The 18,330-nt window shown below is 35.7% G+C and overlaps 1 protein-coding gene across 2 annotated transcripts in view; it reads left to right on the top strand.

Moving 5' to 3' along the window:
* The first annotated feature begins 593 nt into the window (after positions 1–593).
* The window catches only part of ZNF292 (zinc finger protein 292), a 32,105-nt gene continuing 14,368 nt past the window's right edge, over positions 594–18,330 (top strand). The window contains exons 1-5 of one of the 2 annotated variants that reach the window (XM_087914520.1): positions 594–759; positions 9,490–9,644; positions 9,775–9,853; positions 10,403–10,538; positions 17,059–17,261. In XM_087914520.1, coding sequence (XP_087770646.1) covers positions 10,403–10,538; positions 17,059–17,261 — 339 coding nt within the window. In that variant the 5' untranslated portion in view covers positions 594–759; positions 9,490–9,644; positions 9,775–9,853. The other variant, XM_026726757.2, reaches the window with a different exon arrangement.

Genomic DNA, 18,330 nt, shown 5'->3' with positions numbered 1-18,330 from the left:
GCCATGATCTGACTTGGTTCAGTATTTTTGACAGAAGATTCAATGCAATGACAAAAGTAGTGGAGATAGTCAATCTCTTTGAAAGATTCCTTTCTGGAGGTCAACCCCACCCCACCCCCAATCTATCACCATTGACCAGCAACTGAGTCTTCCATTGAACTTCCCATTAAGCTTCTGGTGTTTCTGAGTCCTGTTATTTCTAGGCACTTGATTTTCTAGTGGCAGGAAGTCAAATGTCTTTGTGAGAAACATGACATTTGTTTATAAATTAATGACAGATAAATTTAGCTCTTTTTCAAGGGTTTATACTTGTCCCTGGGTCAGCTGAAGCAGTGGTGTATTTTGCAAATATTGTAGGACAACCAATATAAAGGTAATCTCTCCCACAGGAAATCTCAAGCGTACAATCCACGTTAAAATAAACGTTTTCGTTTACAAGAGTTCCCATTTCTTGCCACTTAGTTTTAATTGCAAGGGTTTTTCCTTTTCTTGCCACTTTAGTTTTTGCAAGGGTTTTTCCTTTTCTTGCCACTTAGTTTTAATTGCAAGAGTAATTGCGACGTTTTTCCTCTCACAAATGAAAAGGAGCTCTCGCTATCGAAAGGAAACCGAGAAGCGACCAGTTGACGTTTATTTTCCTGCCGCCAAAAGTCCTCCAGAGACATCACGAGGCGGCGGGTGCCATTCGGCACCCGCCAACTGCGCACGTGACAGCGCCGGGACGTGTGATCCCGCCCCTCTGCGAAAAGGGAGCGCCTGGTAAGGGGGGAGGGGGGGGACAGGGGAAAAAAAAAGGCATAGGTCTCTTTCTCTCTCTCTCTCTCTCTCTCTCTTTCCGATCTCTCCTCCTTCAACCCTCACGTGACCGCCTCCCCGGAACGTGGCATTGTGTAATCACGTGACCCGTGCGAAGGGGGGGGTTGCGGGAGGGGAGGTAGGCCGTTCCGGAGGAATTAGAGGTGGGGGGAGGGGGGCTGCGTACGCGACGGAGCTGGGTGCGAAGATGGCGGACGAGGAGGCCGAGCAGGACAGCGGTAGCGTCGGCGGCGAGAGCGGCCTCCTGGACATGCCGAGCCTGAAGAAGAGGCTGCTGGAGCTGGAAACGGAGCTGAGAGAAAGCGGCCAGCCAGCCGTGGAAGCGGCCACCGAATACTGTCAGCAGCTGTGCCAGGTCGGGATGGGGCCTGGCCGCTTTTGAAGGGGGAGGGGGGGGAGAAAGAGGAGGGAGCCCCTTTGGGGGGCGGTGGAAGAGGCTGGGCGATGTTAATAGCTGGGCCGCGCTTTGCTCGTCTGAGGAGCGCTGCCAGCACCCATTGCACCTCTTGATTCCAGGCGGGTGTCCCGCCCCCCTGCGCCGGAGAGGAGCTTCTGGCGGCCCGGAACAGCTCTCGCTCTCTCTGCGTCTCCCCCACCCGCCGCCTTGGGTGCTAGCGCTCAGCTCGAAACTCGGCCCCTTTGTTGTGTTGATGCCGCCTCGGCTCTGGAGGGGCCTTTGTCTGCTGACGGCGGAGAGAGAGCGAGCGCCGTGTCCCCCTTTGCCGAGATCGATGGCAGAGGAACCGGGTGGCTGGTTCTTGGGGAGAAAGGCCGGCGGGGGCTTTTCTTGCCCGCTTCGTTCCACCTCGGATTAGTAGCGCTGCAAACGAGAAGGCGAGAGCTGGGTCTGTCGCCTTCCCTTCATGCCGTTGTCATCAGCTCCCCAAGCATGCCTCCATCTGTATCTCATAGTTGAGGGGGGGAGTCTTAATGGGACTCCTTCGTAAGCCCTCTGGCTATATATAATATATATCTATAATAGTATGTATATGTACTATTATTTATATATATATATAAAAACCAAAAACCAGTAGTCCTCGAGCTGAAATCTCTACTAGCTTGGAGGTGCGTTGTCTCAAACTGTCCTTGCTTCTTCCAAATTACGTGACCTTACTTCCTTTTTGAATTGTGGCCTGAATGTGCCTCACTTTCACTTCACATTGCCTTAAAGGTACACCAACATGTTATTTTATTCGTTGCTTATTGTGTTCTGTCCCTCAGTAAATATTTATGGGCTATGGTTTAATCTTGTAATTGAGACTTAATTCACTACCTTGTGCACTAAATTGGTTCACAGAGGGTCTCTAAGAGGCAAAATACGAAAATGATGTTAGAGTACTTTAATTCTAACGGGCTAAATTGCAGAAACATAGACGTTTAGAGTCACTTATTTAATCTTGTTTCTGGACTACCTTCAGGAACAATACTTTCATTTAAAGTCAAATCAATTGTTCAGGTTGACGCTGTTTCCAGACCTGTACTGAAGTTGGCCTGAACCTATCATCTGAAATTATGATATACTGTAACTTTTCATCACCTTTAAAATACTGTTGTAAGAAATAAATAGTTCAAAGGGGCTAAGTAGGAGTTAAATCCTTTTAATTACAGCTCTCCTTTAGAATTGAGGATCTATCAAAAGGAAAGAGCTTAGTAAAAGTGTATGGTGCCTTAAAGTGGGAAAAACTCATTGCCTTTTTGAAGCAATGATTTTTATATTGATAAATTATTGTAGCATTATTTCTTTAGTCTGGAAAACAAAATTCAGGATTTCAACACAAGCAATATGTATCTTTATTTGAATTGATAATTGAAATATGTTATATATTTTGTAATTTACATACTACATAAGCAGGTTTTCCACAGGGCGAGGGTTATGAAAACAGATTTTGTTGCATAAACTTGGATATTTGTGTTGACAATATTATTGGGTTAAAGCAAGAATAGAAAATCAAACCAGATTTCTGTATCAGTTATAGTAATAAGGGATCGCTTCACATGTCAAATATATTTGCTTATACAATAGTTTACTTGCTCACTTTCACTTCCAATATCTTGGTATTTCCTAGCTTTTCTTGGAACAATTGGGAAGATGATAGAAAAACTTTAGTTCTTCAGTAGCTTATTTGATGTAACTAAATCAGAAGTTTTTGATTATAAAACTTTGTTCTAGAGGAGTCAATGAGTCAAATTCAATTTCACAAAAAGTGCAGTATTACACAGATTATAATAATGAACCTCTGCCATATCAGTTGGTTCCTGGAGTGTGAGAAGGTGTCAGCAGTATGTTACATTAAGCATTTCAGGATGTGTTCACTAAAATAATGGAATTTCTTCAGCCTCTGTAGATGCTATATATCAGTCACTGGGTTCAGTTTAATAGTCCAGATTATGAAGGATTCATTGATGCAATGTGTACTTCACCTAATCGTTTAAATGTTGACATCTGTATGCTATTGTGCATGTATATATCTTAGTGTTTTTACTTTAATTGTATTTTGTAAACTTCTTGAAGCTTCTTTATATAGCATCAATTTATGCACCATTTCTTATCATCATTAATGCAAACATCATTACAAAATGACTTTTACATATGAAAATGCCATTTATATATAAAATTGAATAATATTTTAAACCTCGTCTCTTTGCCTAGCCAACAGTTCCTTTCCGCTGGGGATTTCGTATTAAAAACAATGTTTTCAATTTCATGTGGATGTTAGTCAATATATCATCACTTAGTGTTCCGTCATTTGACCATGGTTAGATATTGCTAAATACTCCAGTAAAAGGTATCCTTGTATGGAGTAATCATAAAATAGCAAGTGCATAGGTACAGAGTTCTTGCTTGAAGCCATGTATCAATTATAATTTTATACATTTATTTCCACCTGATCATTCTTTGTCTTGAGACCCACATCATATTTCTGTATTGTCATTCTACAATAAGGCCTACCAGTAGTTGTGCATAGGACTCCTGAGTAAGATATTGTAATAAAAATGCAGTCAAAAGCTTTAAAACAAATACAAGTAGTCGTCAACTTATGACCACGACTGAGCCCAAAACTGTTAAGTGAGACATTTGTTAAGTGACTTTTGCCCCAGTTTACAACCTTTCTCGCCACAGTTGTTAAGTGAATCTCTGAAGTTGATTAATTAATAACTAATGTTAAGTGAATCTGGCTTCCCCATTGACTTTGCTTGTCAGAAGGTTGCAAAAGGTGATCATATGACCCTGGGACACGGCAACCATCATAAATATGAACCAGTTTCCAAGTATCTGAATTTTGATCACATGAACATGGGGATGCTCCAAAGGTTGAAACTGAGAAAACTGTCACTTTTTTCAGTGCCGCTGTAATTTTTAAAGGTCCCTAAATGAACTGATGTAAGTTGAGGACTACCTGTAATGAACATTTTTCTAATTAATAGCAAATGCTAACCATCAGAAGTAAATAAAGAAATATATAAAGTACACTCCTAATGTCAAAGGAAATCTAGAAATATTAAAAAATGGACAATCATAATTTCAGTTCCTTGTTTAGATAATCAAACATACAAATAAATACAAAGTTTATTTGCATTTACTTGCAAAGTTTATTTAGACAACCAGCTAATAATACCCTCCAGAAATTTGATTGGCTAATTATGCCATCTATCTATAAGGTAGTGACCAGAATAGTTTACCAAACAGCATTTTTAATAATACTGTCTGGTTAATAATACAGTCTGGTTGCTATTGTTGGAATTACTCTTTTTAATGGGATACTTTTGCTCTAATTTTGTATGCTTCTTATGGCATCGCTTTTAAAAGAATCAGTGTGTGTAAACACAGTACAAACTTGTTTTCTTGTTTTTGTTTTATTTAATTAAACTTGGGATGTAAGATAGGTAATTAATGATAGGGTGAGCCGGCAATATCCTAACTTGCAATTATTATTTCACTTCATAGGTTTTGATCCACAAAGACAAATTAAGACAAATAACATAAATTACTTATTCAACAAGGGGGAGGGTTCAGTAGCAAAGAGAACTATTCTCTTGATCCTATATTTTTCTTTCTGTTCCAGCAGAAGCCCATTTTGCGCAAAAGAAAACTGCTGGAAACAGGCAAGTCACTTAATAGAGATCCTAATTACAAGGGAGTGAGGTGTCTAATTCCCACAATAACCCATCATTTTTAAGCATTAAATTTTCTTTCTGCTATATAGCAAAAATCCATGTTGTATAGAATCAAACTAAGGCTAGATTAAGGCAACTTAAAAACAAATTGGTGAGAGAAAGAAGCCAATGAGTTACAAGCAACCTTTTCTTTAAATTATTACAATCATTCTCTCAGTATGTAACAATAACAATAGTGGGGAATTGGCAGGGTATAGGAAAATCCACTTCTTCCAATATACCCTTTGACTGCACTTTTAGACAAAGAAGTAACTGAAACAAAAGAACATTGTTCACATTTTTCCCCTGTTGTATATAGGAGAATCAAGAAGGAACTCCTACTACTCAAAAATTTCTCAGTCTTGTTCTGGCCTTGAGGACACATTTATTAGGGAGTGATAAATTTTAAAAGGAAAGGCATTCAACCATATTTCTAGTCAATTTTTGAATAGCATTCACAGACAAATTCCTTTGTTCAGGTTGATTTAATTGCAATAAGGGCAAAAATAGAGGTTTTAGATAGATATGAAGATACTTTGTCCAGTTGGCTAACTAGCTTGTGTATAATAGAGGGATCCTGATGCTGTGCAGTGAAGAGAGCTGAGGGTATCATAATTCCACCCCCAGCAAGTGTAGAAAGGAACTGCATCTAGATTAGTAGCCATATAAAACCAGTGCTCAATTGCTTGATCCAATGTATATTTTGTGCTGAGAATTGATAGTAATTCATTTATAGATTGCTTGAATTTTAGTTTAGAGTTTTGTTCATAATGAAATAGCTCTATAAATTGGATTTCAGAGAGATGTTTTCTATGGAAGTTTAATATCCATAACAAACTGTGGATTCCGTTTTTCTTCTATTCTTTAGATTGTCAAATAGAATGCCATAATCTGCTTGTATTATATAGGGGTCAGAAAAAGGTTCTGATCCTAATGATATCATTAAGCTTTATTTATAGGCTCAAAATCAAAAAGAGAATAAAAGTGGTCAATACTTTGAATTCTTACCAATTTTATTAGAAGATTTTATCCATTTTTTTAAATTTAAGAGGGTGCTTAAAAACAGTAATTGTAAACCATGTTTTAGAGTGATTACTGGGTTTCCAGACTTGAGTCACATCTCAGATACAGAGATAGGAATCATATTGGCAATGTATTCAGTTTGAAAGATGGTTTAAACTTTCAAGGCTTCCTAGTTAGACCTCATAGTTGTGCTGTCTTTTCTCTCTCCCCATCCCAGCTCTTTTAAGTTGAGGGTATGCCATATATGACACCTTTATTCTGTCTTTTTTCCAAGGAGCTTAGGGAACTGCATGCTATTCTGTCTTTATTTTTTTTAATCCTAGAAACAATCATATGAGGTAAATTATGCAGAAGAGAGGGAAGCTCAAAGGCAACTAGTGAGGTTTGTGACCAAGACAAATGGTCCTGGATTTCGGTAGGCTTAGTCTGACATTCTAGCTATTTTTTGGCAGTGTGTACTATTATATGTACCAGTTATCTATTGAGCGTTGTTATTTCCAAATACACTGTGTGCGCATTTAGTAGGCAAATGGGTATTTTGACCATATCATTTGTATTCATATTTCTCCCTCCAAGCTGTATAAACCTGAATGCTTAGTGGATGTAAGCATTTCAGGTGATGTGTATTTCTGTAATGAGGGAGGGTGTGGCCTAAGGAGATCAACACCATATATCAAGGTGAGCATTATTATTAGGCAGCTTCTTTTCCTCAGGCAAAATGGGCCAAAAAAGAGATTTAACTGACTCCGAAAAGTCAAAAATCATAAAAGTTTCTCAGAGGGAAGCAGCACTCTTGAAATTGCTAAAATATTGGGGTATGATCACAGAACCATTAAATGTTTTGTTGCAAATAGTCAACAGGGCCACAAGAAATGTGTTTAGAAAAAGAGATACATATTGAGTGCTAAAGATTTGTGAAGAATTAAACATGAAGGTACCCGGAACTCATTATCCTCCAGTGCTGTCATATTCTAGAACTGTAACCTACTAGAGTGCCAGAAGTACAAGGTGCCCAGTGTCCAGAGACATGGCCAAAGCAAGGAAGGCTGAAACCTGACCACTACTGAAAAAACACATGTTGAAACAGGAAGACTGTGCCAAAGAACATCTGAAGATAGATTTTTCAAAGGTTTATGGACTGATGAGATGAAAGTGACTGTTGATGGACCAGGTGAATGGGCCCGTGGCTGGATCAATAATGGGCACAGAGTACCACTTCAACTCAAAGGCCGGCAAGGTGGCAGTGGAGTACTGGTATGGGCTGTTATTATTAAATATTAGCTAAGTGGACCTTCTCATATTGAAGATGGATTCAAATTCAACTCCCAAACCTACTGCCAGTTTTTAGAAGACACTTTCTTCAAGCAGTGGTACAGGAAAAAGTCTGCATCTTTCAAGAAGACCATGATTTTTATGCAGGACAATACTCCATCGCATGCATCAAAGTACTGCACTGTGTGGCTAGCCAGTAAAGACCTTAAAGATGACAGAACAATGACAGGGCCCCCTTCCTTACCCGACCTAAACCGTATTGAGAATTTGTGAGCCCTTCTTAAATGGGAGATTTACAGTGAAGGAAAACAGTACACCTCTCTGAACAATGTCTGGGAAGCTGTGATTGCTGCTGCACAAAAAGTTGGTTGTCAACAGATCAGGAAACTGACAGACTCCATGAATGGAAGGCTTATGGCTCTTATTGAAAAGAAGGGTGGCTATATTGATCACTGATTTTGAAATGTCAGCAATGTTTATTTGTATATTTTTAATTCTTTATTATTTTCACTTTAATAGATGCAAGTAAACGAGTGAGATGGACAAATTTTCATTTTTCATTTAGTTGGATAATTCTGCATAATAGTTGCCCCCAAATTGTGCACACATAGATATTCTCCTAGGAAAGCCAAAACCTCACTTTTACTTTCTTAAATATTCTGGTTTGAGGTTTATTAACATTCTGGATTGATCGAGAGGACTGTAGTTGTTCAATAATAAAATTAATCTTCCAAAACACAACTTGCCTAATAATTGTGCACATAGTGTATGGTCTGATGAGATCTTAATCAGTGTGAACCTTTGTGTGTGACTGACACTTTTTATCTAGTCACAGCATCCTAGGATTGGAATAGAAATGAGAACCTGAGAATGAATCCTATTTTAGTTATTTTCTTCCATTACTGCTTACCTTTTCCCATACAGGGGGAAAAGAAAGGTGTTGTGGTTGTTTTATCTTTCTGTCTATTGTAAAGATGATATTTTAAGGAAAAGATAATTAGTTGATTTTTATTACACTTTTCCCTGTCCTCAGTTCTCAACGGGTTAGTTACAGTCAGCAATGGGTTGCTAACCCTCTCTTCCTTTTGCACAGAAATTTATCAATGTGCCTGAAATTTGTTGCAGATACCCTTTATAATAGGATCCATTTTGCCTCAACTTTCACTACATTATGTTTTGTTAATATCATAGTTCAAAGTATCAAGTATCAATAGTTTGAAATGTGGTAGTCATCACTTCTTAACAGTAATCCATCTGCCCTGTTTTGATGAAAAGGAAAAGAGGAGCAGGCCTTAAGAATCAGATTGTGAAGATGTGTTGCGAAAAAACTTTTATAAAACAACAGAACTTAGCTTTAAAGCTAATATCATCCTATTCTGATTTTTTTTAAAGTTTTTTAAAGACAACAGGAGACAGGGTTTCTTGTTTTTTTCATATTCATGCCCCAGAATTTGAGTTCCCTCCAGATTCATAAATTTGTCTCATTTCAAATTTAAGAATCCAGTCTTGAAGCAGATTGGATTGTCCTTGTGTTGCCCTAATGCACAGCTTATTCAACTGCAGGTGCTAACCCTTAAAGAAAGTGTAATAAACATAATTGACTACGTTATCAAAGTAGATTGTTCCTTTAAAAAAAATTCATCATTTTGTGCTCTTGTCATAGGTGAAAGGTTCTTCCTTATTCCATTAGTGTATAATATAATCTGTACTCTATTGCATATTTCAATCAAGGGCCACTATACTGCCATTTTAAAATTTCATTATCATTGCTGTTAAAACATGACCCTTTATAGAGCTGAAAATATCTTATGTGTTCTGAAATTATTTCTTGCGTCTACTCCTTCAGTATCTTAATATTGAGCATAATTAGAAATCAATAATTAGATATCATATACAGCCTAATCAATGTCCAAAAGCTAGTAGCATGATTAGATTGAGCTGATTGGAGCTATTGCAGTAACTAACCATTGAGAGATACAGCTTTTTATAGAGTCTGTACTATATGGTACAGCAATATTTGATTCTATGGGTCAGATTCTAAATGTTCTGTTTCCACATACCTTGAAATTGAATATTTCAAGGAATAAAATCTTGTCTGTTGATGCATTAGTTCTAAGAATGTGGATAGTATACTCAGAAAACAGTAGTTGATATGCTAAATGCCATTTCTCCAAATTATATCCTACTCTTTCATGATGACTTAAATTTCTATTTTATAAACAGACCCTTCTTGAATATGCAGAAAAGTGGAAGACATCTGAGGATCCATTGCCTTTGTTGGAGGTATACACGCAGGCAATCCATGGATATATAAAGGCAAGACCTTACCTTACCTCCGAGTGTGAAAATGTAGCCTTTGTGCTTGAACGCTTAGCTCTGTAAGTAAATTATATATAATTTTGTTTTCTAATTTGTTTTAAAGCACACATTTATTAAGTTTAAAAAGTAGTAGAACTCTTTTCTGGGCACTTAATGCTGACTTTTACATTATTCCATTTGCTTTTTCAGAAGCTATGCTGAACTTTTGCTATGCTTGCCTCTTGAACTGCCTGAAAATCGATGGAAAGAGTTTCAATCATTTATTCAAGTGGGTATCTTATTTTATAGCTAGTGTATACATCAGTTCAAGTGTGCCATTGCAATAGTACTAATAACCTGTAAGATTATTGGTTTTCATTGTTAAAAATCATTATGACTGTCATTGTTTACTTAAAATGATCTAAATGTAAAATAAGGGAGCGCTGGCTTGGTTTAATAACCTGTCATTATTTAGCCCTTTGCTTAACATTTTAGAATTCCGTACTGTCCTTACTTGTAATTCTAATTAGAATTTTCTGTATTCAAGATGAGAATAGAATGTTAGACAAGGACAATATTTATATTGTATAATTACAATAAAGGCAGCAAATTAAATAAACAAATGTTACAATGTTCTTATATCAAGATCACTAGATAATTCCATAATTTTATTTACAAGTTTTCATTGGGTTTAAGTCAACATGCGAAAAATTGTAGGTTTGCATTATGTTTTTAAGCATGGCAATTAGGGAAAGTGTTGGGATTTTGAGGATAAAAATGCTGGAGCAAGTATAATTTTCTGTCACTTGTTATATAACAAATGCTCTTCTTTTTCCAGATGGCACATACAAAATTAATGCAAAACGGCAGCCATCAATTACATATTTTATCTGTTCTTGCCCAAGAGGATGGAGCATGGAAGAATCCAGTTCTTCGCAACATTCTTTCCCAACAGCTACTGGATTGGGATAAGGGTGAGATGATAGTTTGTGGTGGGGGATTAATTACTGCTCTCTCGGCAAAAAATTTTTTTTAAGGATATTGCTCTTTTAATATTTTTATATCACAAATATTTTGAAGATACTATATCTCTTTAAATGTTTCATTCATCATCTCAAACTAGTTATTTTTGGGGGGTTAGCTTGCAGATATCTTCATATATGATGATAAGCTGCAATTGCATATAAAGAATCGTGTCTAGTATACCAAAAAACAACAGTTTTTTATATTTTTTTTCCTAAAACCACACTGATAATGAATTATTTTGGAATTATAATGTGAAAGGAGCCAGCACCTCCATTATTATTATTACAGTACTACAAGTCCAATATATCTTGGCTGCATAGTTGTTCACATATGAAGATTGAGTGTTCGTATAATTAGAGATTCTTCCCCTTCCCTTGGAATTCCTAATCTGTCGGTAAATGCCTCCCCACCCCATAGATTGGTTGGATAAAACTTTAGTAGTAATTTTTATGAAGTGCTTTTAATATACATGATGTGAAATTTACGTTTGTTATTAAAACAAGCACGGAGGTATTAGACATATTTCAGTCCTTCCTGAAATAAGAAAAACATTCTTTTTTATTATTATTTTACAAATACCTTACCAGCTAAACAGAGAGAGGTTACAGGTGGTCCACACTTAATAGTCTTGCCCCCTTCTCCATTTTTGGCAATTTTAACCAATTTAAATGCCACTATTGTTTTTGCCACTTAAAGTCACCTCCAGGTAAGATGGGTAACATATCAGTCAATCAATCAATAAACAATAAATAACCCCAATTTAGAGTCTAGGTTGCCTAGCAGTCATTAGGCAAAATGTCATGTGACTACCCTGCTTAGTGACAACACTTCTGGTAGTCCTGGTTGTATATGTTAAAATAGGACTGCATCATTGTTAGACCAGGATCTCACATTTCTCCTGCCCTGCTATACTGACCTCTGCTTCAACTTTCTCTCAGGTTGCAGAAAAAAGGAAGTAAAACTCAACTTGTGGTGAGATAGGCAGCAAACAAATTTAATAAATAAAATAAATAAAAAATAAAAAGGACCTAGATGGGGGAAGATAGGTGGGTGGGTCAAATTGAAGAGCACATAAAATCTTAAGAGCATGCAGGCTTCCAAGCATCAAAAATTTGATAATACGGCCCCAGGGTGCTGCATTGCTGTAACGTTGGAGACCAGTCATGAGTCCCTTTGTTTGGTGGCATTGTAACTTCAAATGAACACTGAATGAATGGACAAGGATTACCTGTAGATGCAAGCTGGATCACCGCTATCCAAACTGAAGAAGGCAAACAAGGAGTATAGATATTTTCTGAAGGTAATGTTGAATACTTTTATTTGAATGGTGAATGGCCTAAAATCTGCTAAAATTTAATTCCTAAAAAGCTAAGTTATTTCATTGGCAAACTGGGGCTTCTTTGCACTGTAGGTTTATTTCTAATGTATACTAGTGAAATTAATATTTTAATAATATATTAATATTCCATTTATTCCTAGTGAAATGATTATTATTTTAGAATAATCTGATTAAAACTGGAATAGTAGAAAGATTAGATTTATTGAGTTGGTTCACTGGTGGAATGGCATCAGTTGGTAATTTCCCCCCATCCTCACCCCTACCCATTCCTTTGTACTTCTCAAGTTCTGGAGAATTTATAGAGGCAAAAATAAATAAATAGAAGTTCCACTAATATGAAGAAAAATTCATTTTTGGAACCTTCTTGATTAAAGGTAGAAGATAGCATAATTGGTAAATTTGGAACTTGTTGCCTAATTGTGCTGTCTTTTTCTGTTGTGAATTTTATTATTTCTTTTTTTCTGCTTTCACAAAAAGATGGACTATACAGTGTGTAAGAGAAGACAGAAATACTAATGCGTGGGAGTAGAAATTTTTCAATTCAGATGGTGAATTCAGTATAGGCTTTATGTCTGGGCTTCTTAGCCAAATACTAATTTCTGCAAGTTAGGTTTTATTTTTTAAAGAATCTGGTAGAACTATTATACAAGCTATCCTTTTTTAAACATTAATCTTTTAAAATTACAGCTAATCCTTCCAAATAGTAGTAGATCTTACAAAAATTAAATAAGCCCTGTAGGAACTTGAAGACAGCTACTTGCTTCTACTGTTGAGTTATAGGTGGTCCATCTATAGGTAGGTGATTTAAGATGGCAGTTGAGACTGGAATTCTGTCACTAAGTGATGCAGTCATAAAGTAAATCTCTGCAGTTCCATTGCCATTGTTAACTAAATGCCATGATCATTAGGTGAGACAACATCCCCTTACATGCTTTGCATAGCCCTAATGCCTTTAATTATGCTTGTCCATAGCACTGTTTACAAACTAATAGAGCAAATAATTATGGTTTGTCCATATTGCAGTATTTTGAAGGAATTCCTTTTGTAATACAATTGTAATAAAAATTACAGCCATTTAAAGATTGTTCTAGTGGTTTAGGCACCAGGCAATAAAGCAGGTGACAGAGAGTTCTAGTCCTACATTAGCCATGAAAGACAGCTGGATGACCTTGAGCCGGTCGTTACACTCTCGGCCCAACTCACATGTCAGTGTTGTTGATAGGAAAATAGGAGGAAGAAAGTGTGTTGGATATGTTCGCCACACTGAGTTATTTGTAAAAATAATGAAGATGGGGTAGAAATAAATAGATAAATAAAAATGTAGGTATTCCTTGGGTACAAGTTAAAATTCCAGATTAAATATTGTCAGATATACGGGAAATAAACAATAATTTAAACCTTGACATTAACACTTCTACATATTTTTTAACATTGACGTGACTTACAGTTCCTGTTTTTGAGTTGGAAATAATACATTTTAAACTCTCAAGGTCCTTTTGTATCGTATTTCAATTATAACAGTGTTAACACAAGAGAAACAACCTGAAATGATAAACATTGTGGTTTAAAGGATTATTAGTTCCTGTGGGTGGAAGAACAAGGCTAAAAAATAGCAAATTTAATATATTACCAGATTATTTGAAGACAGAGAGACTATGAATAAATATTAAGCAAATTTAGCATTTGAATATGTATTTAGACATTAAACTTTTATACTTTTTCTTAGCACTTCCCACTTTTAAAATTTATGGAAAACCCCAAAGGAGATTTTGTTTGTATGGATTTTATTTATTCATATCTATATATTAAGAATTAAAATAGATGCATTCATTGTTACTACCACTTCTCACAATTGTTTGATGGGATTTAGGCTGGCAAATAATTTTGAAACTGTGGTCCAGCACACTTTAAGAAACATACTAAACCAAACATTTCTAATTAATATTTTCAGATTTGAAAGACATGTTTATTTCTAATAAGAAATCTAAAATGATTGGATGATTTTAATTTGAAATATAGTTACATGAATTTCAGAAAGTTCTTTGAATGCATTCAGCTTTCTGATATGAAAACATAACTTAGTGTTATTTTTTTTAGTAAACTAATTTAAAATATTTCAAGTTGTAAGTTTAAACATATAAAGTGAATATTTATTTTTGGTTCAAGTATTTTTGAGCCATGTGCATCAGAATAGAATATGATGATTAGAAGAACTATTTCTGGCTTATAATTTCCATTTATTTATTCAATTTATCCAGTTCTTTTATATATATTTTTGTATATGTGTATATAGAGCCGTGGTGGTACAGTGGTTAGAATGCAGTACTGCAGGGCTAACTCACTGCTCAATGCCAGTTCAATTCTGAGCGGCTCAAGGTTGACTCAGCCTTCTATCCTTCCAAGGTGGGTAAAATGACCCAGATTGTTGGGAGCAATAGGCTGACTCTGTAAATCGCTAAGAGAGTGCTGTAAAGCACTGAAGCGGTATAGAAGTCTAAGTGCAATTACTGTTTCCCATTTTATAACAAACTGTTGATAAACTATTTTTGTGGACTAAATCTTACATACAAAAACTCTTCCTTTGTAAAACATTTTTTTCTTATAGTGTATTCTATAGGGTGCTGAACAAAAACATTTTAATCAAAAATATTGAGTACTTATTTATGTTTCTTAATGGATCTGATTCATCTATCATCGTCAAATATAGTTTCACTTTTCAGAAGTTTATAAGCCAAAATAGAGTTATATTTCTCCAGAGCTATCATACACATGGCAGCCTTTAAAGAAAACTGGGAAGCTTTAGCTAGTGCAGAATGCACAAGATTGTAATCAGGACACCAACTGGAGTCTTATAACATTCATTTTGATATGTACTTGATTTCTTGTTTGCTTTTGTGGTAATTCTTATACTGAAGGCCCGAAAAGCCTGGCACCAAATTTTTGCGGACAATTTGTCTCAATTTTAAGATGATGATTGGAAGCCATTTTCTACATATAATTGATTGTGACATCAAAGGAAAGGTTTTTTGAAATAAATAACAAGTACCTTCTATATGATATTTATTATCTGCTACATATTAAAATCCTGCTTGTTTGTCCAGTCATTTTGTTTTGATAACAGAAGGATATAACTCACTGCTTCAGTAAAGTTCTAAGATGAGTATTGCTGATCGTTTTTGTAATGGCTGCCTTTTGCTGGAATGTTTTTCTTAAATTAATTGTGTTCTATCCTGGTATACAAAATGTTATGTAATATAACACTTTAACAATTAATTAAGGAACATTTTTATGGCTAGTCTTCATAACTAGAACCTAAGAGGTGACCTTTTTTGGCACTAGACCTATATTACTTTGAACCATAGACCTGAATCATGATGATTTTGAACCTTTATTATCTTTTTGTGTTCACAGTCAAATTGCATCTACATTTTAATCTTTCTATTGTTCATATAAAACATTTTAATTTCTTCTATTAAATATTTTTGATGTTTGTTTTACATTAGTATACAGTGATTATTTCTTATGTTTAAAAAAGTTTATCTTTTTTACTTAAATAAATCATAAGGTCACCCATATTAATCTGAATTATTAAAATATATGTATTTTTCTTCTTGGAAGAATCTTGCAAATCATGTTTTATTAATTTAGTTATCATTAGATTTATTAATTATATGATTTTCTTCCTCTAATAAATAATAATGGATTATGTTCCATCTGTAATATCAAGTTGGATAAGGACAACTAGTTGGATAAATCTAAAGTTTGTTAATATTCTCTAGCAGCAACTCCCTTCACCCCCATTTTCTCCATGTTTTGGAACACATTTGGGTGTAGGCAAGGAGTTCATTACAGAAGAGAAAGTTCAGTATCCATTTAGTTGAATGACACTGGTATCTATCCCATTTATCTAATTTCATCATCTTGCTAAAGTAATTAAAGCAATGGGTTTACCTGTATCAGTTTTCATATTATAAGACATCTTAATCTAGCCAGGCTGGGGAAAGTCTGTGGTGCAATTGAGTTTATTATTAATTAAAATTATTCTTGGTGGTATAGTTTTGTTCCTGTATTGTGTACAGTAGTTTTATATTTATAGATGAGTCACAACTATGAATAAACCATCTGGTTTCTTCAGTTTCTCATTTATTCTTCCTCGGAAGACCCAGTTTCTACCACTTTACACATAAATTAATTACTGATTTATGATATCAACAGCTTAAAGAAAAACAGTCTTAAATGGCCCATTCACTCTCTAATTTCTTCTGCACGCTATCATGGTACCTCGGGTTTTTCCTAAACTCAGTGATTTTAGTGTCTCCTCAGCGAGGGTTGACTACATACTGAAAACAATTTAAAAGTAATTTTTTGCAGTTGGTTAGTGTTCATAGCATATTTGTTTGGATATGGTTTGAAATGTGGTTGGTTTGTGGTGAGGGGATGTGGATTCAGGATTGAATATTATCTTGGTGACAATGACAGCTACAGGGAGGGAAAGTAAAGAGATTGGGTAAATTGAAGTATTTGATAAAATATGCTACACTGGGACGCTGGCAGTTAATGCAAAGAAGGGAGGGAAAGGAAATTATCAGGAAGATTGGGGTCTACTTGCTCTGTGAAATCATTTCTGCATCCTTGCAAAAAGAAATGTTTTTGGTCAAACCTCAGAACAACAAAATGTCCCGGGTTTTGTTTCTGCCAAGTCATGATCAATTTAGAGTTCAGTGAACTTATAGAACATATTGTATTTCTTTAAAGATTGAAGCCAAACACATTTTCTGTTTGTGTTCACCTGTTTTGTATAGGATGAACAAAATCACCCAATTGACTATGTCAATTCTGAGACATAGAAATCATTCATGAGAGTCAAATACTGGCCTAGGTCTGCTTTCAGTCTATAATTTTATATAACTGTACAATTAAGATGGTCATGACATTGAAGAACTGAGATTCTTGCCCTTGTTAGAATTAAATTGACTGTATCTTGTCCAGGCATTTGGTTTATTGGTCTTTCTATCATTACAGTTTTTCTAATAATATTTACATTTGTCTTGCATATTAACAGGGTTATGCAGATTTTATATGCTAATTATATGGGGAAATAATATTGCCTGCAATCGTCTGTCTTTCAGTGAATAAATTTTTAGCCTTGGAAGGCCCAGTGCTTCTGGATATGCGCATTAAGCATTTGATGAAAACAAAGCAATTATCTCAAGCAACTGCCTTAGCAAATCTATGCTCAGACCATCCAGAAATCAGCAGCAAAGGCAATTTTAAGCAAACCTATCTAGTCTGTCTTTGTTCTGGATCACCAAATGAAAAACTAATGCAAGAGGTGAGTACATTTTATGTCTATTTCTCAAAACAAAATTCCTTTCTCTCGAGGGAAAGTATTGGAAACCATTATCTGAAAATTAGGAAATAAACTGAAGTTAGGTCAGAAGTATAGTCAGTTTCATTTAGTGACTGTTTTTGCTTGATGACCAAGTTGCCAGCCCCAATTGTGGTTGCTAAACGAGCAAAAAGACAAAATTGTGGTTTGCAGGAATTAAGTCTTCCGATTTTTGCATTTCTTTTGCAATTGATAACAACAATGTTTTGTTACTGATAGTCCTCAACTTGTTACCACAGTTGGGATCAGAATTTCTGTCATGAATCATAAGTTGTACCCAGTTGTGCAACAATATCTATGGTGGTCATTAAGGGAACCACTGAAACAAATCAGTTAAGTATATCCAGCTTTTCCAAATGGGCTTTTACTACAGTTGTGACTGGAATTTCTGTCATAAATCATTGGAGTTACAAATTGAGTTGGACCCAGTTTTACAATAATTTTTACTACAGTCATCAGTCATTAAGCAAATCGTGATTATTAAATCTAGTTTTCCCCATGGGGCGGTTTTTTGTGGAAACTGGCAAAATATATTGCAAATTGTGATCATTTAACCACAGGATACTGTAACCAGCCTTAAATGTGAGCCAAATGCCAAGAGGTCAAATTGCAAATAACCATCGGGATGTGCGTAAAGTTGTAAGTGTGAGTACAAGTCATAAGTCACTTAGCCAAGGCTTTGAATCATTGTTAAGCAAACAGTCATAAGTCAAAGACTATTTCTACTTTTTAAAGTATTGAAATAATAAATGATAATTCTGGGTATGGATTTCTGCAGCAGTACTTGAGATATGAAGTAATTGAGGTAGCTATTGCACTAGGTGGGAAGTCTAGAAAGTAGGAGACTATGAGTTATAGTACGCCTTAGGTGCAAAGCCAGCTGGTAACCTAGTGACCTAGGGCCAGTCACCCTTTCTCAACCCCAGGAACCAGGCAATAGCAAACCAGTTGTAAAATACCTAGCTAAGAAAACCAGGAAATACTCTGTGGTCACTAAGAGTCAAGCCTCTTA

Source organism: Pseudonaja textilis, chromosome 1 (assembly GCF_049901715.1).
Source record: "Pseudonaja textilis isolate UNSWEBS1 chromosome 1, rPseTex1.2, whole genome shotgun sequence".
In the NCBI taxonomy this organism is placed as follows: domain Eukaryota; kingdom Metazoa; phylum Chordata; class Lepidosauria; order Squamata; family Elapidae; genus Pseudonaja; species Pseudonaja textilis.
The sequence above is the reverse complement of the archived record's forward strand: the minus strand, read 5'-3'. Positions and strand labels throughout refer to the sequence as shown.